Source organism: Nuphar pumila, chromosome 3 (genome assembly GCF_984573655.1).
Source record: "Nuphar pumila chromosome 3, dmNupPumi1.hap1.1, whole genome shotgun sequence".
Taxonomy (NCBI): domain Eukaryota; kingdom Viridiplantae; phylum Streptophyta; class Magnoliopsida; order Nymphaeales; family Nymphaeaceae; genus Nuphar; species Nuphar pumila.
In genome coordinates this window covers 138908995-138935908 of record NC_143251.1, presented here as the reverse complement: position 1 = coordinate 138935908, position 26914 = coordinate 138908995, and the positions used below count along the sequence as shown (strand labels likewise).

Genomic DNA, 26914 nt, shown 5'->3' with positions numbered 1-26914 from the left:
TATGCAAAACAGGAAGCTATCCCCAGTGGATGGTGGAGAGTACTCATGGAGTTTTACACTACATATACTAACTCAGGAGACACCTCTGAACCCGTAACAGGAGTCCAAGTTATAGTGGTGTTTTTTCCATGTTAAATAAAAAATAAGGGCATCTGTTCATTTGGTGATGCACTTGTTTATAATACTGTTACATTCTTAAAAAATGTGCACTTGTCTATCTCAAATAGTCTTGTATATTGCATGAGATCAAAATATTACATTTGGTGATGCCTGACTTTGTGGTGGATTCTCTTTCGCCTTGTTTGGATTTGGGGAGTTTGCCATGATCGAATGTCAGGAATGTTTTTGAGTATCCAAGAATTTTAGTCTGTTTCTTTGGATTCTAACGTTGAATTAAAATTCCAATTCCAATTGCTGGCTTTAAAAACAAAATCCATAATCATGTCTATATTTTGGCCCAACATTTGTGAAAATTCATGTCAAATTTAGGTCTATTTTTAGGCTGGATTTCAGTTTTAGTCAAGTCTGATTTAGGCCAAGTTCTGGGTGGTTTTGGATTCGGGTTATAATTGAGGCTGACCTAGGCGGTGGGTGGGGTGCACAAGAGTCAAGTCCGAGCCAAGCTTAAGCTAGCTCGGCTTTGTTCGGCTCGTTAAAAAAACAACTGTTGAACAACTTTTGTCCAAACTCGGCTCGAGTTGAATTCGAGCTTGGCTCGGCTCGACTCGAGCCGAACATTTTTTATTTAAAAAAAGTTTAAAGTATGGTAAAGACAGTGAGTTCTTAACTACCCACCTCCTCGGAAAAGGGTTAACACCTTTCCTGTCCAAGCAAAGCCTTCTAATGTGTTTACCTTACAAAGATAAATTACTCATATATTATACTGGATGCGTTATATAACTACACAAACTAAGCTTAATTGGGTTTAATCGAGCTCAATCGAGCTTGGTTGCCTAATCAAGATCGGCTCGTTTTTGCGTACCGAGCTTGAGCCTGTTCTCAAGCTCGGTTCATTTATCAACCCAAACGAGTTCTAGCCGGGCTAGCTTGACTCGTTGTGCGCCCCTAGTGGTAGGATGTCGCCAAGTGGTGATATGGGCATTGCTGGAGGTGGGGTGTTGCTAGAATGGAGAGCCGAGCAGGGAGCTGGCTCAGGGTGCCACTGGAGGTGGGGTGTTGCTGGAATGGAGAGCCAAGCAAGGAGCTAGCTCAAGGTGCCACCAGATGTGTCATCAGACTGGTTGGTGGTCGCCGGAGGATGGGACAATTGTCGAAGCCTGTGCACTCGCCGATTGTGCTTGCTGGATCCTCTGGTGCTCGGTGTCACTGGACGGAGGACGCGGTGCTGCTGCTTCAGATGTTTACCCCGTGCGGGAGAGGGAATGGAGCAGAGAGCGAAGAGGGAGAGAGTGAGCAGGGGAGAGGAAAGTTCTGGAGAGGGAGAGGAGGGAGAAGAAGAGATGGGAAATGGGGTTGTCGGGCTGGGGCTAGGGAAAGTTCGGGAGAGTCTCTGGTGTCCGGAGGGAGGACTTGTTGCAAGCTTGCTTGTTTCGTCGCCGGAGTGGGAGTGGGAGTGGGAGATGAAGAAAGGGGAAAGGGGACTGGGCCTAGGGGGCCTAGGGCAAGCTTAAAGGAGGTATAAAAAGGTTGAATGTGGACCGTCTGATCATCTTTTGATCGGACTGTTCACATTCATTTACATATTTAGCAGGTTTTCATTTCTCTCTCTCTATATTAATTAAATAAATATACACATATATATGTTTATTTATTTATATTTGTATATATGTACATATAATTACTAGAAAAGTACTTCACTAGTAAGCTTCTAATTTATGGCTTTGGATGATCAAGAAAAATATTAGATTAAAAATGAAAAAAATTAAGTACAAACAAATAAAAATTTAGAAAAAATTACTTTCAATTGATTATTTAGTGATTTTGATTTTCTTTGTCTTCCGTAGCTGATGGGAAGCGTGACCTTGGTTTTCTACCTTTTAATATCTCTTAAGCAACCTCTAATATATAAGTATTTTTTCCAAAATATTATTACATTTAAGATTTTTGTTATTAGATTTTTAACACTAAATTAATTGAAAATTTCCTATTTTTCAGGTTAAGATAACAAAATAGATGAGCAAGGCAAATCATACTCCAAAACAACAACAAATGAAAGGCCCACCTGATATGAGAGGCTCAGGCTTCTTTGTAAAGAGGCGTGAGCCTCATTTATGTTAAAATACACTATATAGATATATACATGTATATATATACACCTGATATACATATATTCATACAGTATATAGTAGGGGTATTTTAGTAATTTCACATGTAATAAATACAGTCCAATCAGGACTGTATAGTCTTTTTAGATTTTTTATTTTCTTTTCATTTTTAATATAAAACTGTTTGTGACTGTTGGGAAGCAGTCTAACTAGTCGTTGGACTGCTCCCATCAGTCATATAGCAGTCCAATGACTGTTGGGCTGCTTCCCTTCACTCCCTTTTTGGCTGCTGTATTGCTTTATAAATAGACCTTTTGTAAGTGTTAAGGTATGCCTTTTCAAGCATACTTGTTGAGATTATAAAATCATTATTTTTACATTGTGCTGTTGTGAAGTTTGTGTTTTGTATATCTCCTTTGTGAGATTGGAATTGGTCCATTAGAGACCATATTGTGATTCGTGCACTTGTCTAGCTTTTTGTTGGCATTGTGATTGTGCGCATCTTGTTTTATTTCATGGTATCAGAGCCTTGGGCTCTTGTAGTGTTGAAAAATATCTTGGGTGTGCTCTTTTTGTGGTGGTGGTCTTTAAGCTTTGTTTAACTTCAAGCTAAATTTTTCACCGTTAACATGAGTGAAAGAGAATCCGCATCCGTCATCTCCGACAAGCTCAACGAAAGCAACTACTTGATGTGGCCTACCGCAATGAAAAACCATGTCAAGGAGAAAAAACTATGGGGTTTTGTTAGTGGGACAACTAATGAACCTCAACTAAGGCTAACAAGAAGAGAAGGAGATCAAATCAAAGCTGTTTCCGAAGAAGAAAAGGAGAAGGCTTTGCAAGAATATTAAGACAAAATGGAGGATTGGGAGGTTAACGACGCTCAAATACTCTCATGGTTTATGAATACCATGGAGTTCAAGATTGCAACTAACATTATCAAGTTCAAAAAAGCGTGTGATGCATGAATCTTTGTAAGGAGCACATTCATTCAAAAGATATGGCTAGACTATATTATCCCCAAGACAAAGTACATACCACCAAACAAGGGAATAAAAGTGTAAGAGATTTTTATGGTCTTTTGTCCCCTATTTGGGATGAATTGACTATTTTGGAACCAAAATGGGAAGGTTCGACAATTGAGACGAGAAAAAAACAAGTTAAAAGAAAAAATCTCTTCTCTTTTCTATATGGTCTTCGATTGAAAAGTTAGGTTCTCTCTACTTTATAGGGCTTTGGCTCCTTCTATAAGTGATGCTCGTGCTCAAATATATGAAGAATAAACTAGAATTGGAATGCACAAGTCTAGTGATAAGGTGCTTGCCATATCAAGATCGAAATTTTTTGTAAAAACTTATAAATTGTAAGAAAGCGCAATCCACAATAAGAGTGTCTCTCAACAAGTTCTCACAAAGGAATCACAAGAACCGCAAAGGTTCACAAAGAGAGCTTCAACACAAGAACAAACACAATACCCAAAAAGGGGTATTCAAAATACTTGAAAAATAAATTTATAAGATTGGGATTAAATCCCACACAACAAGCATACGATACAAGGGGAATAGCCCCCATATTTATAGAGAGAAGGAGAGGAGCCTCAAGGGAGTCGTTGGACTCCCAACGACTCCCTTGAAGCTGCACCTTTTTGACTTAGTCAAAAAGTACCTTTTTGACTAGTAAAAAAGGTGAAGCCTAAATGAGTCCTAAAAGGGGCGAGTTTAGCTAGTGCTAGTTATGTTTCAACTAGAAATAACTAAACAAAAAAATAACTAGAAAAAAAGGAAACATTACATGAGATTACATGCCTATGAGATTATATATGAGATATTATATGATATTACATATTTTAACACTCCCCCTCAAACTTACGGTTGGATAACCAGAAGTTTGCCTAAGAGAAAGTTAAATCTAGGAGCAACGAGAGGCTTTGTGAAGAAATCAGCCAACTGATATTCTGAAGTAACATAGGGAAGATTGATGGTGCCGCGCAAAAATTCCCCTCATACATATGCTTGGTGCGTTCGTGGAATATCCGATTGCTTGCAATATAGATAGAGCCCTTGTTGTCACATCACATATTTGATGCTTTTGAACTTTCAACTCCCATATCAAAAAGTAGACGTCGAAGCCAAACTAATTTCATAGTGGTTGTAGCTATTGCCCTATATTCAGCTTCTGTTGATGAGAGAGAGACCTTTTGTTGCTTTTTGCATCGCCATGACACCAAGGATTCTCCCAAGAAGATACAAAAACCTGTAGTTGAGTGGCGGTCATTTGGATCACCACCCCAATCTGCATCAGTATAAGCAAACAGTTCTAAATTAGAGGAAGCAAATAAAAATAAACCTCGAGAAATAGAATTTTTAATGTATCTAATAATACACAATACTGCGCCCATATGAACAAAAGTTGGGGCATGCTGAAATTGACTGGCTGTATGGACAACATGTGCATTGTCAGGTCTTGTGTTGGATAGATACGATAGAGCCCCTGTTAAAATGTAAAACTGTACATATATGTATATATAATAATATTATATTATTATATATATAAATACATTTTTAATTTCTTTCTTTTCTGTATTTTTTTTCCTTTATTTTTATTTTTTGTCTTTATGTCATCTAGTTCAGTTTGAACTAGAATGACTGTTGCTAGTCAAGTCCTGTCCAGACTTGACTAGCAATAGAGCTGTTGGACTGACACAGTCCAACAGCTCTTAATAGAGCTGTTGGACTGACACATTCCAACAGCTCTAAATAGAGCTGTTGGACTGTGCCCAACAACTCTATTGAGTCCTCTTTCAGCTGTGTATATAAAGGGGTGCAGCCCCTCTTGTATTTTACTCCAATGCTTCTTAAGCAATTGGTTTTTCATATCAATAAAGAATACATTTTTATTTTTATTTTGTTTCCAGTTATACCCTTTTTAAGGGTTATGCTTTAGTGTCATTCTTGACACTTGCTCTTGTTAATCAAAGCTCGTGTTTCGAAGATCCCCATTTCATTTCATGGTATCAAAGCCGCGGAAGTACTAAATCTTGAGGAAAAGCTGCCTCGGTTTCCGTGCCCGTTTGCAAAAGTGTTCGCCACTTGAAGAGAAGTGTTTTATCACTTCATTGGAGAAGATTTCACATCTTGTTGTATTGTTTTTTTTTCTTTCTTTCTCATTTTCCTTCTTGTTTCTCTTCTATCCATATTCTTTCTCTCCTTGTAATCGATGGATGACAATGATAAAGTCACCATCATGCCTATGAAACTAAGCGATACGAACTATGTAACATGGGCTTCAATCATGAAGCACCATATATGGGGAAAAGGCTTATGGGGGATTGTGGATGGTTCCGATTCGGAACCTAAGCTATCTCTTACTAAAAAGGAGGGAGATAAAGACGTCCCTCTATCGGAAGAAGAGAAAATCAAGGCTATTGCCTCATACGAGAAGAAATGGAAAGAATGAAGAATATCTCATGCGAAGATAATGTCATGGCTTATCAATAGCGTTGACATTAAAAAAATGCTCAAGTCTTGCCAAATTTGATCATGCCGATAAGGCATGGGAATACCTTAAGAATATGTATTCCCTTAAAGATATTGCACACGTGTGCAACCTCCAAGAAAAAGTTCGAATGATGACACAAGGAGACAAAACTATTCGTGAATATTACAATGGGTTGTCCGAACTTTGGGAAGAACTTTCCCTTTTAGAACCAAAGTGGCATTGTGCCGAAGACATCGAGCTTCGTCAGAAACAACTCGATGTTGAACATTTTTACCAGTTTATCACTGGATTAAGGCCGGAATTTGAAACCACTAAATCGGCCCTACTTCACCGGGGAAAAATTCCTTCTATTGTTGAAACTATTGAAGAGTTAACAATGGAAGAAAATCGTCTCCGGAAAGGTTCTTTAAAAATTGAAGATGATTCCGTTTTAGCCATGTCTAGACCAGGGAATCATGTTCGATCATATAGGCCTCCTCACTTTAACCGACAAAATGGTGACTATGATAAGAAGAAAGTTATTTGTCATCACTGTCATGAACCGGGACACTACAGGCCACAATGTCCCAAACTTAAGGAGCTGAGAGAAAAAAGAGCTGCAATTGCTGGATCGGAGCCTAAAGATCAGGATGCACCAGTTTCCCTGGCCCAACTAATGGAGATCCTTCAGCCTCTCATCAAAGGTGCCTCTTCCTCATCTGAAGCTTCAACCGGCGCAGCAGCCTCATCTTTTTCTGATTTAGGTAAAATTTCTTGGCTTCTTGACTCTGGTGCATCTTTTCATATGACCCCAAATAATCAAAGTCTATCCAAATGTGTTAAAAATAAAACAAGTGTGTCAAAGGTCTTTACTGTTGATGGGACTTCTCTTGAAATAGAAGGAATAGGAGATTTTGAAAAAATTTATAAAACAAAAAAAATTTTTATTTCAGAAATTAGACATGTTCCCAAATTAAATTTAAATCTTTTATCTGTATCTCAAATTTCTGATTATGGGTGTAATATTTCTTTTTCTTCTCATGGTTGTTGGGTACAGGATCGCCAGTCAGGCAAGCTGATTGGGGAAGGCCATAGAGAAGGAGGACTCTATTACATGGATTTTTTGGAAATGCCGAAGAAAGCTTTTTGTTATAATATTCAAAAAATAGAGTTGGAACTGTGGCATAAGAGACTTGGTCACCCACATATAGCCAAAATCCAACATTTTCCAAATCTAGGGAAATTTTGTAACTCTGAATCATTTGATTGTAAAGATTGTATTCTCGGCAAAATGAAAAGATTACCATTTCAGAACAGAACCTTTTTCTCTTCAAGACCACTTGAATTAATACACTCGGATGTTTGGGGTCCTGCACCAGTAATTTCTAAAGGAGGATTTGTTTACTATGTTATTTTTGTCGATGATTTCTCCCGACATACGTGGATGTACTTTCTCAAACATAAGTCTGAAGTATTTTCATACTTTCAAACTTTTCATAATATGGTTAAAAACAAATTTCAAAATGATATTACTATTTTTCGCACAGATTCAGGGGGAGAGTTTTTATCCACAGATTTTCAAAATTATCTTAAATTGCATGGCATCACACATCAAAGATCTTGTCCTTATACACCTCAACAAAATGGACTGGCAGAATGAAAACATCGTCATATTATAGAAACCACTAGAACTTTATTAATAGCAAATCAAGTCCCTAAAGACTTTTGGGCAGAAGCTGCCTTAACTGCCACCTATCTCATTAATAGGATGCCATCTTCTTCGTTACAAAATATCACTCCCATTGAAAAACTTATGAACATTTCTCCAGACTACTCTAGATTAAGAATATTTGGGTGCAAATGTTTCATATTTACTGACAAAAATGATAAACTTTCCCCTCGTGCGATTCCCTGTGCCTTTTTAGGATATGCTGAAAACCAGAAAGGTTATAGATGTTTTGACTTCAAAAATAATAAACTATATGTGTCTAGAAATGTTTCCTTTCTTGAAAAGGAGAGCTTCTTTGATTTTAGAAAATTAAAAGACGTCACTGAGTACTCCTTTTTGCTAGATCTAACATCAACATCTGATGAATATGACCTTGATTGTAACTTTGATGATGATCCAAGAATTATTGATCTTAATGTTGAAAATGAAGAAGTTCATAGAGATACTAGTATTTAATATTCCAGGCGACAATAGTCTAATACTCCATGTGCACTTGAGAAATATTCTAACATTCAAACTAGACAATCATCCCGAATCTCGAGGCCTCCAGAAAAGTTTGTATCATACGAGTCTTTCTCACCCACATATAGGGCAGTTATTGCATTAATTCACTCATATGAAGAACCATCCACATATTTTCAAGCAAAAAATGATATCAAATGGATAGAAGCCATGAAAGTTGAATTAGATGCACTTGAAAAGGCTTCTACATGGAATATTCAAGATCTTCCTCCAGGGAAGAAAACTATAGGATGTCGATGGGTTTATAAAATTAAAACCAAGAGTGATGGTACTCTTGAAAGATATAAAGCCCGTTTAGTAGCCAAAGGTTATGCCCAAGAATATGGGATTGATTATGAAGAAACCTTTGCTCCGGTGGCTCGTATGACTACTGTCCGAACCTTAATTGCCTTAGCTTCTATCAAAAAATGGTCTATTTTTCAAATGGATGTCAAAAATGCTTTTTTAAATGGAAAGCTAGTTGAAGAAGTATATATGGAACCCCCTCCTGGTCTAAGTATTCCTAAGGGTAAAGTCCTTCGCTTAGAAAAAGCTCTTTATGGACTTAAACAAGCACCAAAAGCTTGGTATGATAGGTTTAGTCGTGTTATGATTGATATTGGTTTTCAATTCTGTTTAACTGACACTGCTTTGTTTATTAAGAATTCTGATGCAGGGATCATTGTGCTTCTTCTCTATGTGGATGATATGATCATCACCGGAAGCGATAAACAGGGAGTTGAAACAATCAAAACACTTCTTAAATCTCATTTTGAAATGACTGATTTGGGCTTGTTGAGATATTTTTTAGGCATTGAAGTTGCTTATTCTCCTAGAGGATATTTATTATCTCAGACTAAATTTGCTTTTGATATTGTTTTCAGGTCTGGTATTACTGATGATAAGAAAGTTGACACTCCAGAAGTTGTTAATGTTAAAATGAAGATTGATGATGGAGAACTTCTTGCAGACCCTACTCCTTACAGACAGCTTGTCGGGGCACTTTCCTATCTATCCATTACCAGACCAGATATAGCACATGCTGTTCATACAGCAAGTCAATTTCAACATGCTCCTACTTTTGTTCATATGGGAGCAGTCATGCGTATTATCAGATACATCAAGTCCTCTCTTTCACGAGGACTTTTCTTATCTTCCTCCTCTTCTCTTGATTTAATTGCATATACTGATGCTGATTGGGGAGGTGATCCCAATAACAGACACTCAACCACTGGCTTTTGTGTCTTTTTAGGGGAATCATTAATCTCGTGGAGGTGTAAAAAGCAGCAGAAGGTATCTCTCTCATCCACCGAAGCTGAATACAGAGCCATGGCAACCACGACCATGGAAGTAGTTTGGCTCCGACGACTGCTTGCTGACATGGGAGTTGAAGCAACAAAGGCTTCACAAATGTGTTGTGACAACAAAAGTGCGATCTACATTGCCAGTAACAGAACATTCCACGAACGCACCAAACACATCGAAATGGATTGTCACTACGTCAGAGAGGAATATCTACACGGGATAATTGATCTGCCATATGTCACTTCAGAATATCAGTTAGCAGACCTCTTTACAAAGCCTCTCGCTGCTCCCCGATTTCACTTTCTCTTAGACAAACTTTCGCTCATTGTACCGTAAGTTTGAGGGGGAGTGTTAAAATGTAAAACTGTACATATATGTATATATAATAATATTATATTATTATATATATAAATACATTTTTAATTTTTTTCTTTTCTGTATTTTTTTTTCCTTTATTTTTATTTTTTGTCTTTATGTCATCTAGTTCAGTTTGAACTAGAATGACTGTTGCTAGTCAAGTTCTGTCCTGACTTGACTAGCAATAGAGCTGTTGGACTGACACAGTCCAACAGCTCTTAATAGAGCTGTTGGACTGACACATTCCAACAACTCTAAATAGAGCTGTTGGACTGTGCCCAACAGCTCTATTGAGTCCTCTTTCAGCTGTGTATATAAAGGGGTGCAGCCCCTCTTGTATTTTACTCCAATGCTTCTTAAGCAATTGGTTTTTCATATCAATAAAGAATACATTTTTATTTTTATTTTGTTTCCAGTTATACCCTTTTTAAGGGTTATGCTTTAGTGTCATTCTTGACACTTGCTCTTGTTAATCAAAGCTCGTGTTTCGAAGATCCCCATTTCATTTCAGCCCCGACAAGTTGTCTATATGGAGTTGGATTCTCGAGTGGTTCTTCATCATCAATTTTCATTTTGACATTCACAATTTCAGGAGTATCAACGTGCCTTTCATCTGAAATACCTGATCTCGCAATAATATCCAATGCAAACTTAGATTGAGTTAGCAAGTATCCCCTAGATGAGTATGCAACTTCTATACCAAGAAAGTATTTCAAAAAACCCAAATCACTCATTTCAAAATGTGTTTTGAGAAATTTTTTAATATCATAAACTCCCTGTTTATCACTTTCGGTGATGATCATGTCGTCAACATAGAGTAGAAGGATGATAATACTTGCATTCGAATTCTTAACAAAAAAAGCTGTGTCAGTAAGACAAAACCGAAAACCAAAATCAAGCATAACCTTACTAAACTTGTCATACCAAGCTTTTGGAGCATGTTTGAGACCATACAGAGCCTTATTTTAGGCAAAATGTTTTTCCTTTAGGAACACTCATTCCCGGTGGTGGGTCCATGTATACTTCTTCAACTAAATTTCTATTTAGAAAAACATTCTTAACATCCATTTGAAAAATATGCCATCCTTTTATTGATGCAAGAGCTATTAGGATTCTAACAGTGGTCATTCTAGTTACTGGGGCAAAGATTTCTTCATAGTCTATTCCATATTCTTGGGAATAACCTTTGGCCACCAACCAGGCCTTGAATCTTTTAAGAGTGCCATCACTCTTAGTTTTTGCCTTGTACACCCAACGACAACCAATAGGTTTCTTGTTGTTTGGAGGATGATCTTAAATAGTTCAAGTGTTTGCCTTTTCTAAGGCTTATAATTTGACTTCCATAGCTTTAACCCATTCTGATTGATCCTTGGCTATATCATAACTGGAGGGTTCTTCATAGGAATGAATTAAGGCAATGAAGGCTTGATGTTTTGGTTGAAAAGATTCGTATGACACAAACTTTTCACTTTTCAGGAACTTTTGAGATCCTAGTGGATTTTCTAGATGAAGACGTAGGTTCTTGTTCCCTTGTGTATTTATCCAGGGCACATTGTCTTTCTAAGTTTTTTCTTCTAGAGTATTGAATGCAATCCTGATTGTCATTAACTGGATCAAAATCAGTCATATCCATCTGATCATCCAGATCAATTTCTCTTTCACTATCCCTTAGAATTAGATCTAACAAGAAGGAATACTCATCTATTTTAGTAGAATTTTTGTTTTCAAAGAAACTTTCTTTTTCTTTAAAGGATACATTTCTTGAAACATATAATTTGTTGTTTTTAGGATCAAAACACCTGTAACCCTTTTGATGACTTGCATATCCTAAAAAGGCACAAGGAATAGCACAGGGAGAAAATTTATCATTCTTATTTGTAAAAGCAAAGCATTTGCACCCAAATACCCTTAATCTAAAATAATCTGGAATTTGTTTATAAATTTTTTCAGTGGGAGAGATATTATTTATTGAGAATGAGAGCATAAACAACAGTTAAAATAGCTTCGGCCCAAAAAACTTTAGGGACTTGATGTGTGAAGAGTAGTGTTCTAGATGTTTCTGTAATGTGCCTGTGCTTTCTTTTTGCTAACCCGTTTTGTTGTGGAGTATAAGGACAAGATTTTTAATGTGAAATCCCATATGAGTTCAAATATTCTTTAAATTCGGTTGATAAGAATTCTCTCCCTGAATCAGTACGAAATATTGAAATATCATTTTTAAATTGATTTTTGACCATATTGTGAAATATTTGAAAAAGTGAAAACACTTTAGACTTATGTTTAAGAAAGTAAATCCAAGTATATCATGTAAAGTCATCTACAAAAATTACATAATATAGAAAACCACCTTTTGACATAACCGGTGCAGGACCCCAAACATTAGAATGTATTAATTCAAGTGGTCGAGTAGAAACAAAGGTTCTTTCATGAAAGGGTAGTTTTTTCATTTTTCTAAGAATACATTTTTCACACTTAAAAGTTTCAAGATTACAAATTTTTTTCATGTTTGGAAAAAACTGAAGCTTGGACATGCAAGGATGACCAAATCTTTGGTGCAAAAGATCCAAGCCTAATTTTTGAACATTACAGCGTAATGTATTCTTGGGTATTTCAAAAAAATTCATGTAATACAAGCCTCATTCTTTATGGTCTTCCCCAATCAGCTTCCTGACTGGTGATCCTGTACTCGACAATCATGAGAAGAGAAGGAAGCATTACACCCATGGTCAGTTAACCGAGATACAGACAAGAGATTTAAATTAAGTTTAAGAATATATCTAATTTTTGGAATACAAAATCCTTTTGAGTTTTGAAAACTATTTTCAAAATTCCCTATTCCTTTTATCTTAAGAGCTGTTCCATCCGCAGTAAAAACATTAGATCCACTTGAGTTATCACATTGAGAAAGTAATTTTATGTTTGGTGTCATATGGAAAGAAGCACCAGAGTCAAGAATCCATAGAGGTTTACCGGGATCGAAGATGCCAACAGAAGAGACATCGGCTCCAGCAGAGGAGGAAGTTCCTTTGAGAAGTGGTTGCAGCGCCTCCACCAGCTGAGTTAGTGACATGTTTCCAATAGATGCCTCATTTGATACTTTTAAAGATTCGACAGAAGCTACCTTCTTTTCATAAGGCTTTTTCAACTTTGGACAATAAGTCTTGACATGTTCTGGTTCGCGACAATAATAGCAAATAATTTTCCTTCTTTTAAAGTCGCTTCCTTGCCTTTCATCATTTGTCCTCTCAATATGTGGAGGTTTGTATGTGCGAATATGGTTACCCGGTCTAGATATGGCTAGAACTGAATCATCGTCACTTTTGGCGACTCTTTTATTGAGTCTATTTTCTTCCATACTTAGCTCTTCAATTGTGTCCTCAATAGACGGAACCTTTCCTCGATGAAGAAGATTTGGTTGATTCAAATTCGGACCTCAACCCATTAATAAATTGAAAAAAGTGCTCCGCATTTACTTGATTTTGACGAAGTTCAATGTCTTGTGGACAATGCCACTTTGGTTCAAGGAGGGCCAATTCTTCCCATAGCTCGGATAGGCTATTGTAGTATTCTCTAATACTTTTATCCGCTTGAACCATATTACGAACCTTTTCTTGGAGATTACATATGTGAGCAATATCTTTAAGAGAGTACATTCTCTTAAGATAATCCCGTGCATCATTTGCGTGTTCAAATTTTGCAAGGCTTGAACACTTCTTTATATCAACACTAGAAATAAGCAAATGCATGATCTTGGCGTGGCCCATTCTCCATTCTTTTCACTTTTTTTCATATGTGGAGATGGCTTTTACTTTTTCTACCTCCGAAAGAGGTACTTCTTTCCCTCTTTTGGTGAGGGTTAGTTTAGGTTCCTCATCGGTTCCATCTACTAATCCCCATAGACCTTTTCTCCAAATAAGGTGCTTCGTGATAGAAGCCCATGTTACATAGTTTGAGTCATTGAGTTTTATGGGCTTAATGGTGACATTATCATTGTCATCCATTTTACACACTTGAGAATGAGAATGAGAATGAGAATGAGAATGAGAATGAGAATGAGAATGAGAATGAGAATGAGAATGAGAATGAGAATGAGAATGAGAATGAGAATGAGAATGAGAATGAGAATGAGAAAGAGAAAGAGAAAGAGAAAGAGAGAAGAATATTCTACCACAAAGAACGAGAGCAAGTAGCCTTCAAAGCTTTCACTACCAATTCTTCAAAAAAAATCTTCACTTTCTTGAAGAAAATTTGAATGGCATGCTTTCCAATGCAATTCCACCGGTGGCTTTGATACCATGTAAGAAAGCACAATCTACAACAAGAGTGTCTCTCAACAAGTTCTCACAAAGGAATCACAAGAACCATAAAGGTTCACAAAGAGAGCTTCAACACAAGAACAAACACAATACCCAAAAAGGGGTATTCAAAATACTTGAAAAATAAATTTATAAGATTGGGATTAAATCCCACACAAAAGCATACGATACAAGGGGAATAGTCCCCATATTTATAGAGAGAAGGAGAGGAGCCTGAAGGGAGTATAACGGCTCCCTTGAAGCTGTACCTTTTTGACTTAGTCAAAAAGTACCTTTTTGACTAGTCAAAAAGGTGAAGCCTAAATGAGTCCTAAAAGGGGTGAGTTTAGCTAGTTCTAGTTATGTTTCAACTAGAAATAACTAAACCAAAAACTAACTAGAAAAAAAGAAAACATTACATGAGATTACATGCCTATGAGATTACATATGAGATATTATATGATATTACATATCTTAACATAAACCTCATCATTTTGAGAAAAAATTCAATGGAGGAAGACATAATGGGCGAGGATACAAGGGTGGTCAAATTAGTTGTCACTATTATAAAGAATTGGGATATATAAGACCAGATTGTCCCAAACTCAAAAAGGTGCCCGTGGTAAGTGAAGAATCTCAAGAATCAAAGAAAGGGGGCAACTTCAATGACTTGACAATTGCCTAAATTGCGGAGGCCGTTTCACAAATAGTAAAAGTTATTTCATCTACATCTGGTGCCACCGTCTCCTCTTCTTCTCTTTCAGCTAAGTCCTCTTTTTTTTTGGATTTGAGAGTTTCTTTTTATGACTTAATGAGTCTCTACTATCCGATTGCACTAGTTCATATTTTTCATGTGTGTCAACTGCCGATGGTACTTCTTTAAAAGTTAAAAGTATAGAAAACCTTATCAATGATTAATTTTTTTTTGTTCCAAATGTTAGGGTTATTCTAAAACTTGATTTAAACATTTTTTCGGTTTCTCAAATTTTCGATTATGGGTGTAAAATATTCTTTTCATCCAAGGCTTGTTGGGTGCAAGATTTTCAGTTAGGGAAGCTTATTGGGTAAGTCCATAAAAGAGGAGACCTTTACTATATGGACTCTTTATGTCTATCTAAAGACTATTTTTGTAACCATATCCAAGAAACTAATTTGGATATTTAGCATAAAAGATTAGGACATCCAAGTATATTCAAACTATTCCTTTTTTCGTTTTTGAAAAAAATTTTTAAGGACAAAAATTTGTATGTGAAGATTGTATGCTTGAAAAAATGCAAACGATGCATTTTGGATCTAGAACTTCCTTGACTAATGAAAATTTTGAATTAGTGCATTTGGATGTATGGGTCCTGATCCCATTATGTCAAAAGGTGGTTACTCATACTATGTTACATTCATGAATGATTTTAGTAGACACACTTGGATCTACTTCTTTAGACTCAAATCTGAAGTTTTTTCATGTTTTAAAAATTTTCATAATCTTGTTAAAAATCAATTTAAAACAAATATTAAGATCTTCTGCTCGGTCTTGGGGAGGGAGTTTCTTTCAAGTGATTTTCAACCTTATCTAAAAACCCATGGTATTTTGCACAAAAAATCTTGTCCTAGGACCCCAACAAAATGAATTTTTGAAAGAAAACATCGCCATATTATTGAAACTACTAGGACTCTACTTATTTCAAAAGGAGTTTCAAAGAAGTTTTGGGCCGAAGCCTCTCTCACCGCGGTTTATTTAATAAATAGAATGCCTTTTTAAATTTTGGAAAACAAGTCTCTAATTGAAAAACTCTTTTAAGATTTCTCCCGATTTTAAAAGATTAAGGGTGTTCAGATGTAAATGTTTTGTGCTACTTGAAAAATACAACAAACTCTCTCCTAAAGCTATTAAATGTGTTTTTCTTGGATATGCAAAAAATAAAAAAGGTTATCGGTGATATGACTCTAAAAATGATAAACTTTATGTATCTAGAAATGTAACATTTCTTTTAAAAAAAGAGATTTAATCTTGAAAAAACTAAGGAAGAATTTAAGTATGCCTTCTTGTTTGACTTATTGCCTAAGTGCAACATTGAAAATGATGATAATGAAGTTAGTGATAATGTTGAGTCAAATGATGAACCAAGTGAAGAAAGAAAAATGACTCATAACCTTATACAATACTATAGACGAGATAATGGGGAGCATCCATGTGCTTTTGAGAAATATAGCCAATAAACAAGTATAGAAGAACCTAGTGTTAGAAGATCTGAACGAATATCTAGACCTCCAAATATGTTGGTCTCCTATGAATATTTTTCTCTAAACTATAAGGCATGTCTTCTAGCAATTCACTCATATCATGAGCCATCTAACTATAAACAAGCTAAAGACATAAAAGAATGGGTAAAAGCTATGAAAATAGAATTAGATGCATTACATAAGGCTCATACTTGGAAAGCCTAAACACAATAGGATATACATGAGTATTTAAGGTCAAAACAAATAGTGACAGATCCTTAGAAAGATATAAATTAAGATTAGTTGCGAAAGTGTATTCTCAATAATATAGTATAAATTATAAAGAAACTTTTGCCCCAGTCGCTTGTATAACCACAATTAGGACTATAGTTGCAGTAACATCCATTAATAAATGACCTATATATCAGTTAGACATTAAAAATGCTTTCTTAAATGAAAATTTAAATGAAGAAGTTTACATGGATCCTCTCTCTAGTCTGAATATTGGAAATTATATGTTTTTTTGTCTTCGGAAGGCTTTATATAGGTTCAAACAAGCTCCTAAAGCATGATATGATCTGTATAGTGAGACTATGATAAATTTTGGGTTTAAATCCTGTTACACTGACATGACCCTTTTTGTAAGATCTATATGTACTTCGCTTATCATTTTGCTCTTGTATGTTGATGATATGATGATCACTGAAAATGATTAGAAGAAATTAAAATTATACTTAAGAAATCTTTTGGTATGACTGACCTTGGTTTTCTGAGATATTTTTTAGGTATTAAAGTAACATATTTTTCAAGATGATACATTTTGTCTCAAATAAAGTTTACAGTTGATATTATTGCGCGTTCGAGGATCACATATACAGCATATGCTGATACTCTTGAAGTGATAAATGCTAAAATGAGAGTTGAAGACATAATTTTATTAGATGATCCAACTCAATCGGATCACTAATGGACTTGTCTATTACTAGACTTGATATTGCGCATGCAGTGCATATTGCAAGTCAGTTTCAGCATGCGCCTACATCAGTTCACATGAGTGTCGTTTTAAGAATAGTTTGATACATCATGGAGACTATATCTAAAGGGCTATTCTTATCATCTTAATCATCTTTAAGTCTTATTGCTTATACTGATTCTGATTGGGGAGGAGATTCCAATAACCGACACTCAACTAAAAGTTTTTGTGTGTTTGTATGTGATTCTCTCATTTCTTGGATATGCAAAAAGCAACATAAAATATCTTTATCTTCCATGGAAGTTGAATATAGGCGATGACTACACCCACAACTGTGGTCGTGTGGATGAGATCCTTACTTTTAGACATAGGTGTTGATATTTCAGAACCTTCGAAGTTATGTTGCGATGACAAAAGTGCCATATATATAGCCAATAATTACACATTTCATGAACGAACAAAACATATCGAGATGGATTGTCACTATGTTCGAGAAGAATACTTGAAGGAGACGATTACTTTACCATATGTTCAGTCCGAGTTTCAGATTGCGGACTTATTCACTAAAGCTCTTCCTCTACCACGATTTTTATTTCTTCTTAACAAACTTTCGGTGATATCAGTGTAAGTTTGAAGGGGAGTGTTAAAATACATTGTATACATATATTCATACAATATATGTATATCAGGGGTATTTTAGTCATTGTAATAAATACAGTTCAATCGGGACTGTATAGACTTTTTGGATTTTTTATTTTCTTTTCATTTTTAATATAAAACTATTTGTGATTGTTGGGAAGCAGTCCACCGAAATGGTCATATTTCTGACCATTGGAGGCAGTCCAACGACTGTTGAACTGCCTCCCTTCACTCCCTATTTGGCTTTTGTATTGTTCTATAAATAGAGCCTTTTGTAAGTGTTAAGGTATGCTTTTTCAAGCATACTTGTTGAGATTATAAAATCATTGTTTTTACATAGTGCTGTTGTGAAGTTTGTGTTTTTAATATCTCCTTTGTGAGATTGTAATCGGTCCATTAAAGACCATATTGTGATTCGTGCATTTGTGTTGCTCTTTGTTGGCATTGTGATTGTGCACATCTTCTTTCATTTCAATTTCCATTAAAGAGGCCCACACCTTGAGGCTTCTTTACCATAGAGGGGTTAAAGGCATACGCCTATGCCTTTAATGCCTCTATAAACGCCGTTAAAAGGTTTACAAAAAAAAAGTACATGTAAAAAATGTGTAAATTATGTCTAAAATATATTCATTACTACCTAACGAGCTTCTATAAGCCAAGCCGAGCCAAGTACTTATTGTTCATATTCAGCTTGCCGAGCCTATTTTACGAGTTTGAACGATCTCTTTACAAGTCGAACATGAGCCGAGCCATGAGCGGCTCAGCTTGTTTCTCAGCCCTAACCTGAATATGCTTTTGGTTGTGCTTCTTCTATTACTTTATTGGTTAAGCGGTGTAGACTAGCTATTTCCAGGGGTATGGGTAGAGATTAGAGGGGAATTACTGATGTAAGGGGGAACACGACACAGGCTGCATTACTCAGGTCATTTCTTAAGATAGTGGGAGAGATTAGAGGGGAATTGGTGATGTAAAGAGGAACACACACACACACATGTTTCCAAATGGGTCTATTTCTCATAGTCGATGGAAGGTTTTCCTGCCTAGTATTTTTTTCCTTTTTTAATAAAATAATGTGGCATTATTACTAACATACTAACAAGAATTAAGTAGCCTAGCAGTGGGTGAGGCATGTCGGAATTTGATGGTTTTGGCATTGTGAATTAGGTTAAATTACAGAAGTGGACTTCTCAATAATTGACATTGGGGAGATAATATGATTTGTGATTTACAATCAATGACTTGTTTGACATAGGACAGTTATGACTCTTCCCAACTCTTTTAATCGACCTGTCTTGTGGCCACCCTGAGTCTCTCTTATCTTTTTTTTTTGGTTGGAATCTGTTATCAATTTTCAACTCTTTTTTCCCCCTCTTTCTGTTACTGCATATTGTACCTTATAGATTGCTAAAAGTTGTTAGGAGTCCAAGTGTACTTGTTGAAACTTCTTGCCTGTTTTGTGGAAGAAACTGTTGGAAGCTCTGTTGATTATGCACTGAAGAATGCTTTCATGGTTTGAAATGGTCACAAGAGTAATGTCAACCATATTATGATAGTTGTTGGGTATAGACAAAAAAAGCCAGCATCATATTGGAATATACCCTTTTTGCCTTTTGTGATCTCTTATGTGTTATTTTTCATGATTTATTTATGGTTTTGTTACCTCTTTCTACTTTTTCTTTTTCCTTGTTAAACTTTTAATTTTTGGTCTTTCCATTCCCAAATTATTGATGCACTTATCGTTGCAGGGATGTTCTTGAAAGGCTTATCTGCTTGGGGCTTTACTACAGGAAACTCAATGAGTTTGTTGCAAAGTCCCGCAATCCAAACATGACATGGATCATGAATGGCAATCTTCAAAGGCAAGCGACGGAATCCTTGGAAGTTAAAACTAAAATGCCAAGTGTGTATTGTAGGGCCATAGCTAATGGAGTTGCTGAGATATTGTCAGTGTATAGATCTGCTGTCCTACAAGTTGAACAGCAGCTCCTAGCTGATCCTGTGCCCATTTTGGCAACTGTAACTCAAGGCCTCCATGAGGTTAGTTGCTTTATTTGAAGCATGGATTGATATAGCTGCTGCTTCCACTTATGTTTTTCCTGTATGCAATACCTCTTTGCCGATGGTGGTCAGTGGTCATCCGAGTGCTACCTTGGCTTCCCTTCTTTTAGCTGAATTTTTTCTCTGACAATGGTGTAAAATTTGTAATTGTTGTGTTGTAAATGATGGACCGCATACAAATGTTTTTCTAATGATGGATTCTGCTGTTCTGGTGCATGCCTATGGACTCAAGCTTAAAGGCATTGGCATATGACTATATGTTGAGATGCTCTAATGCTTACCATGGAAATACAGTTACTTAGTTATGTTGCATAGGGATGACATTATTGTGGTTTTTTTGTTGTATTTTCATATGACTAATTTGATAAGATTTACTGCCCTTTCTTTTGTAGAATAGGTCTTGTTCATTATTGTTTACAAATTATTGATTGCAGAAATATGTTTTGATCCTTCTTTGTGTTTGATTGTTCTTTTATTTTCATTTTTTATCATGTTGATGCTGGATATTCATGTACTCATTGTTAGTAGAAAGTGTAAGCTTTCTGTTGCACATTGGTGCTAGATGTTGCTTTATGTATTAGTTAAGCTGTTGAGGAGGTTCTGATGAATGGTTAAAAGTAAACAAGTGGCTCAAGATCCCTTAGGAGTTGACACTTATATTGAACATTTCTTTTGGTTATCTATGTCCTTAATTCATGGCTATTATTCTCTATTGATCAAATGAAGTTTCTGTTGGTAGTGAAAAGAAGTGTATTCCCCTTGTTACTGGTCACGGGTCTGGAGATCCAGACCCGTGATCATTAACTTCTCATTAATGGCACAATGTAATTTACTTTATTGTAATGAGGGTACTTTAGTACCCTAATCTTTGTAATAGTATGTTAATATAAATGAGTTTATACAGCAGCCGACCCTAAGATTCAAGGCAGTGTTGTTAAAAACGCGCCTCAAGGCGCAAAAAGCGCGCCTCGCCTCGAGGCGAGGCCCTTTTCGCCTTGAGGCGCACTTAAAAAGCGCAATAGCCTCAAGGCGTACGCCTCACGCGCCTTGAGGCGTACGCCTTGAGGCGAGGCGTGCCTCAAAGTGAGGCGCGCATTAAAAGTCGGATGGCCCGGACCCGAGTTCGACCCGGATCCGGGCCCGTATTCTCGAAAGATCGAGAACCTGTGTCTTTAAAAAAGACACAGGCGCTTCGGGGCGAGGAAAAGCCCTCGCCCCTTCTCTCTCCACTCCATCCCCTCTCGTCCACCGCCACTGCTATCGCCGGCCACCACTCGCCGCCGGCCACCACCCGTCGCCGATCATCGCATCTTCCACCTTCTTCTTTCTTCTGCTGAGATACAAGATGTCAAGTTCCAGTAGCTGGTCGACGCCATCGCGCCCGAGCTAGGCAGGCAGGACGAGTTGCTCCGACTCTTCAGGGCCTTCGACCAGGACGACAACGGCTACATCATCGCTGCCGAGCTGGCTCGGTCGATGGCCAAGATGGGCCACGCGCTCACCCTGCGGGAGCTCACCGAGATGATCCGGGAGGCCGACTCCGACGGCGACGGTGTCATCAGCTTCCCCGAGTTCGCGTGCGTGATGGCCAAGTCCTCCGCCCTCACCGATTCCCAACCCTGAACTCAAACCGAAAAAAGATGGATTTTTGTGGGGACCGTTTATCTGGACAGTGAAGATCTACCGATCGATTCAATGGGTCTGATGATCATATCATCGCATGATGATCTGATTGCCTAACAAGAAGAGGGCATCTGATGATCTGAGCTCAGTGCATCAGCACTCATGTCGTCAAAATGAAATGGTTTGGGGGAACTTCTTGTTCTTTTTTGGGCAGTTACATTCTCATTATTTTTGAGTGGTGAAACGCTGTTAAAACTACATGTCATGACCAACTGCTTAAGCCTTTGTTTGGGAGCCAGATTTGAGAGGGGGAGATGGTGATTCACTGAACCTCCTACTCCCACTGCTCTTTGGGAGCCTGGATTTAGGATGGTCTCCCATCTCTCTGTTTCAATTACATTCTCACGAAGATGTAGTTGACAACTCAACTTGTATCCCGCGTCTTCATTTCCACTCCAACATGGGCTCCCAAACAAGTTTTGCCTCAGCCATGGCCCCATGGGGTGGGGCTTAATTCCAAGAATATTAGTAATAGAAGAAATTCATGAATCCATATATATGCAGGTGATTGATTATATCATGCTTATGACCTTGTGCTGTACACTACATTTTCAACTGTCATATTTTCAACTCACTTTTCTTATCATCGTGCATGTGCTGGTCGGTGGCAATTTAAATAAGTTTGAACAATGCATCAATTTTAGAAAATTGCTTCTTAATTACAAAAATCCGACGAAAGATTGATGTTTAAATTATTCCTTGACATCAATAAAGCATTTCTTATTTATTTATAATTTTAGATCATTTTTATAGTTTTTTTTTAAGTTTAAAAAAAAAAATTTTGAGGCTTACGCTTTGCGCCTCGAGGCTTACGCCTCGCCTCAGATTTTGGTGGAGCGCCTCGCTACGCCTCAACGCTTTTCACAACACTGATTCAAGGGTATTGGTTTTTCTCTGTAGCTTCTCTCTCCCTTTCTCTCTCTCTTTGTTTCTCAGCTCTCACGCGTGGAAGGAATTGAATATTGAAAATCTAACATGGTATCAGAGCCACGCTTAGCTGAAACTGGAATCGATCTCAAAGGTACGTCTTAAAGATCCGTCTCTTCTAAGTCAAAAAAACTTTTTACTGTTTTTCCAATCTCGCCTGAATCCTTTTTCCTTGTTTACCCAATTCCTCCTTTTTTCCCTCTCGATCAGATCTGACTTTATTCAGATCTGACGATAATCAGATCTGTCTATCTTTTCTTTTCTGTCTCTTGAACTCGATCAGATCTGACGTTAATCAGATCTGATCAAACTCTCTTCTCTACCTAATCTGAGTTAACTCAAAGGGGACTGAGTAACTCAGCCCAGGTTTTCGATCCCAAACCCTTTGTTGAATATACATTTTTTCATTCTTCATTCTGTCATCAATATACCTTGTTCATCGTTTTGATCACAACGTGATCTAATCACGCAATCGGGGCCCTATTTTGATCCAGCTACACCCTTGATCAGATTCTCGCCATCCAATTGAAAGGTGGGTCAGTTATGAAAATTTCTCATTAGATTTTCAACTCTTTCTAACAACCTTGAATAAAGAAGATGAACCCACAATGTTCTCTCAAGCATCAAATTCCAGAAGATGGATTAAAGCAATGAATGAGGAGATGGAAGCTCTACATGAATGTGGTACGTAGGATGTCGTATCAAGACCACCTGACAGAAACGTTGTTGGTTCGAAATGGGTGTACAAAATAAAGTATAAACCAGATGGGACTATAGAGCGATACAAGGCGAGACTTGTAGCCAAAGGTTTTACACAGGAGCAAGGACATGATTATGATGAAACCTTTAGTCCAGTGGTGAAGATGGGGACAATCAGAGTCATACTTTCTTTAGCTATTGAACATCAATAGACTATTAGCCAACTTGATGTGAAGAATGCTTTCCTTCATGGGAATTTGAGAGAAGAAGTATACATGGAACAACCCACTGGTTACGCAGAAGGCAATCCTACAAAATATGTATGCAGACTAAAAAGGGCGATATATGGATTGAAGTAGGCATCTCGATCTTGGTTCAACAGTTTTTCTCTTGAAATACAAAAATATGGTTTTAAGAAATCTCTTCTTGACCAATCCTTATTTATATTTAAGAACCAAGACACAATTACTGTGTTGTTGATATATGTAGATGATATCATCATCACTGGTAATTCCAATGAGCACATTGAAGAAGTCAAACATCTCTTGAATCAGAGGTTCAAAATGAAGGACCTTGGCAAACTACGATACTTTCTTGGAGTTGAAGTCGACAGTACTTCTGAAGAGATGACTCTCTTTCAACATAAGTATACCATTGATGTTCTCAATAAAGCGGGTATGAAAGACTGCAAGCCCTTGGGCACTCCTAGCGTTCTTCATCAAAAGCTTAGCTCTCAAGATGGAGATCCATTTGATAATCCCACACAGTACTGTAGCATAGTGAGTATGTTACAATACCTCACTTTTACTCGCCCTAATATAGTCTACTCGGTGAATCAAGTTTCTCAGTTTATGCATGCACCATGTGAAGGGCATATGGAAGCAGTTAAACAGATACTTCGATACCTGAAGGGAACGGTTGGGGATGTTCTCATATATAAGAGAAAGACAAATGGGCAAAATGCACATGAGATCACTGTTTATTCTGATGCGGATTGGGCAGGAAACCCAGATGAACGCAAATCAGTATCCGGCTATTGTGTGTTTGTTGGGATGAATTTGGTTTCTTGGAGTAGTAAGAAACAAAAGGCTGTTGCCAAATCCAGTACAAAGGCTGAATACAGGTCAATGGCAGCTGCCACTGCTGAAGCTACTTGGATTAGACACTTACTGACAGAAGTAGGAGAATCAATCTCTCGTTCACTTCTTTTGTGTGACAACCAGAGTGCCATTAGTATGTTTTTTAATCCAACCCATCACAGTCATGCCAAACATATTGAAATAGATCAGCATTTTGTGAGACAAAAGGTAGAAGAGAAAGAGATTGAGCCTGAATTTGTACGAACTACAGATTAAGTGGCGGATATATTTACAAAAGGATTGACAAAAGACAAATTTTGGATGTTAAAAGGCAAGTTGTTCATGGTTCAAGATCATGCACAACTTGAGGGAGGGTGAAAAGAAGTGTATTCCCCTTGTTACGGGTCACGGGTCTGGAGATCCAGACCCGTGATCATTAACTTCTCATTAATGGCACTGTGTAATTTACTGTATTGTATTGAGGGTACTTTAGTACCCTAATCTTTGTAATAGTATGTTAATATAAATGAGTTTATACAACAACCGACCCTAAGATTCAAGGGTATCGCTTCTCTCTCTCTCCCTTTCTCTCTCTCTCTCTCTGTTTCTCAGCTCTCACACGTGGAAGGACTTGAATATTGAAAATCTAACAGGTAGTTGTCATGTAATTACTGGATTAAGGCTGCCTGTCCCATATCACAAGGATTCTATTAATAGCTTTCTTGCCTCCAAGTATTTTCTTCGTCTTTTATATGTTTTTCCATTAGCAGCCGCCTTGAAAATGTTGTCCGTCAACGGAACAAACTTTATTTTTATTTGTCTTCATTTATCAAAGCTGACTAGTTGGCAGTACACTTGGCACTATTTTAGCATGTAAGATGTAGGGAATATTTTTTCTCTATGCCTTTGCCTCTTTCTATTGCTCCAATTCTAGTTATGTTTAAATAAAAGGTGAAGACTAATATGTTTATTATGTGTTGTTATTGATGCTTTTCCTTCGCAATTTTGTGTGTTAAATATCAGCCTCTGTAGTTTTTTTGGGTTTCTTCAAGTTTCAAGTTGAAACTTGGTTTTCTAGTGTATGATCATGAGCTTATTAAATTAAAAGGGAGACTCTGCACATTATATCAAGCATTTCAAACCAGTCTTTGAAGTATCCGGGTTATCAACCAGTTCATTGCCTTGAAGAGGCTTTCTTCTTTTCTATCACTTCCAGGATGTGGAAGAGACCTTAGGCTTTGCAATATGCTCATGTGATAAAGAATTGGCACAGTTGAAAAACCATTGCTTCCTGTGTATGATGGTGCTTGTCTAACTCTATAAGGTTAGGAGTCAATGCTTTCAGCTGCTTTCTTCAGTGCTTTTACTAGGTGTAATCTACTTTTGCATCCTTGGTTCTATGATCACGTATCATTGGAATGATTATCCTTGACTATCTTGTCCTTGAGCAATGCACAAGCAAACCATTGCATCTTGAATCTGGAGGGATCAGGGTGAATTGTCATGATATTTTTGTCCTAGATATTCTTACTGATACATGGTCTCTTAAGTGGAGGTAGGGGTGGGCATTGGGGTGACCAGGCCCAGCCCGATCCATGCCATTTGGAGCATGGCCCATCGGGCTTTGAGCATGACCTGGCCCATTTAGTAATGAGCTGGGTTTAGGCCTGGTTCTTAACGGGCTCAGTTTTGAAAAGAAACCCATGCCCTGGCGCATTGGCCCAATGGTCCAATGTTTAGCGGGTTGGTTCAGCTCGACCCAAATCCATTTGCAAGTTATTTTTGAATTAAGCTAATAAATTAATTCTTACAAGATAAGAACACAAGTGAAAAACTATAAAGTCTACATCAAAAATTCATCACACCAGCTAATTCTCTTTTTATCTTCTATATAATTAATGCAACTAATTAGGTAAATGGTAACTCAACAATTGCCAAGTTAGTATGCAACCACCTAATTATCTTTAGTTTCCATATTACTAAGACAATTAATTAGGTAGGTCAGGCTCATCAGGTCAGCCCGGTAGCCAGTGGTCCAACTCAGGCCCGACCCATTTATATAACGGGATGGGTTTCGGCTCGTAACCTATGTCACATGGGTGCGGGTGCGGGTGCGACACGGGTGCGGCACAATTTTAAAATTTTTGGACACGGGGACTCGGCAAAATATATATATATATATATATATAATTTTATTTTATTTTTAAAATGCCACAGGTGTCTGTGCACAGTCACAGACTGTGACTGTGCACAGGCATAGCACTGTGCACAGGCACAGCACTGTGCACACTGCACAGACTGTGCACAGTCTGTGACTGTGCACACTGCAAAGACTGCACAGTCACAGTGCCTTTTTTATATATATATATTTTTTTAAATAAAAAATATAAAAAATTAGTTTTTTAGGGACATTTTTGGACTCGGTCAAAGTTGACCGAGTCCAAAATGTGGACGGACTCGGCCTGGACTCGTTGATCGAGTCCGACTCGGCGTTGACCGAGTCCGAAGCCGCAACCGAGTCCGCACCCGTGTCGGGGCGTGTCGACTCGGGTGCGGCACCTCCTTAGCCGAGTCCGTGTGACATAGCTCGTAACTAATGGGTAAGGGCCTAAAACCCTGATGGTCAGCTTGGCCTGTCGGGCTGCTCGACCTGTTGCCCATCCCTAAGTGAAGGAAAGGCCTTGGATGTTTGTGAAACCTTTCTACAAAGAGGCTTATCATCTTAGGGGTACCTTTTTTAGTTCTGCCAA

The 26914-nt window shown here is 37.5% G+C and overlaps 1 protein-coding gene across 2 annotated transcripts in view; it reads left to right on the top strand.

The window, feature by feature from the left end:
• The window catches only part of GCP4 (GAMMA-TUBULIN COMPLEX PROTEIN 4), an 80089-nt gene that overhangs the window by 3236 nt on the left and 49939 nt on the right, over positions 1-26914 (top strand). The window contains exons 1-2 of one of the 2 annotated variants that reach the window (XM_090002033.1): positions 9154-9569; positions 19464-19755. In XM_090002033.1, the coding sequence (XP_089858159.1) occupies positions 9262-9569; positions 19464-19755 (600 nt within the window). In that variant the 5' untranslated portion in view covers positions 9154-9261. Of the gene's footprint in view, positions 1-9153; positions 9570-19463; positions 19756-26914 lie in introns of those variants that run through there. The other variant, XM_090002034.1, reaches the window with a different exon arrangement.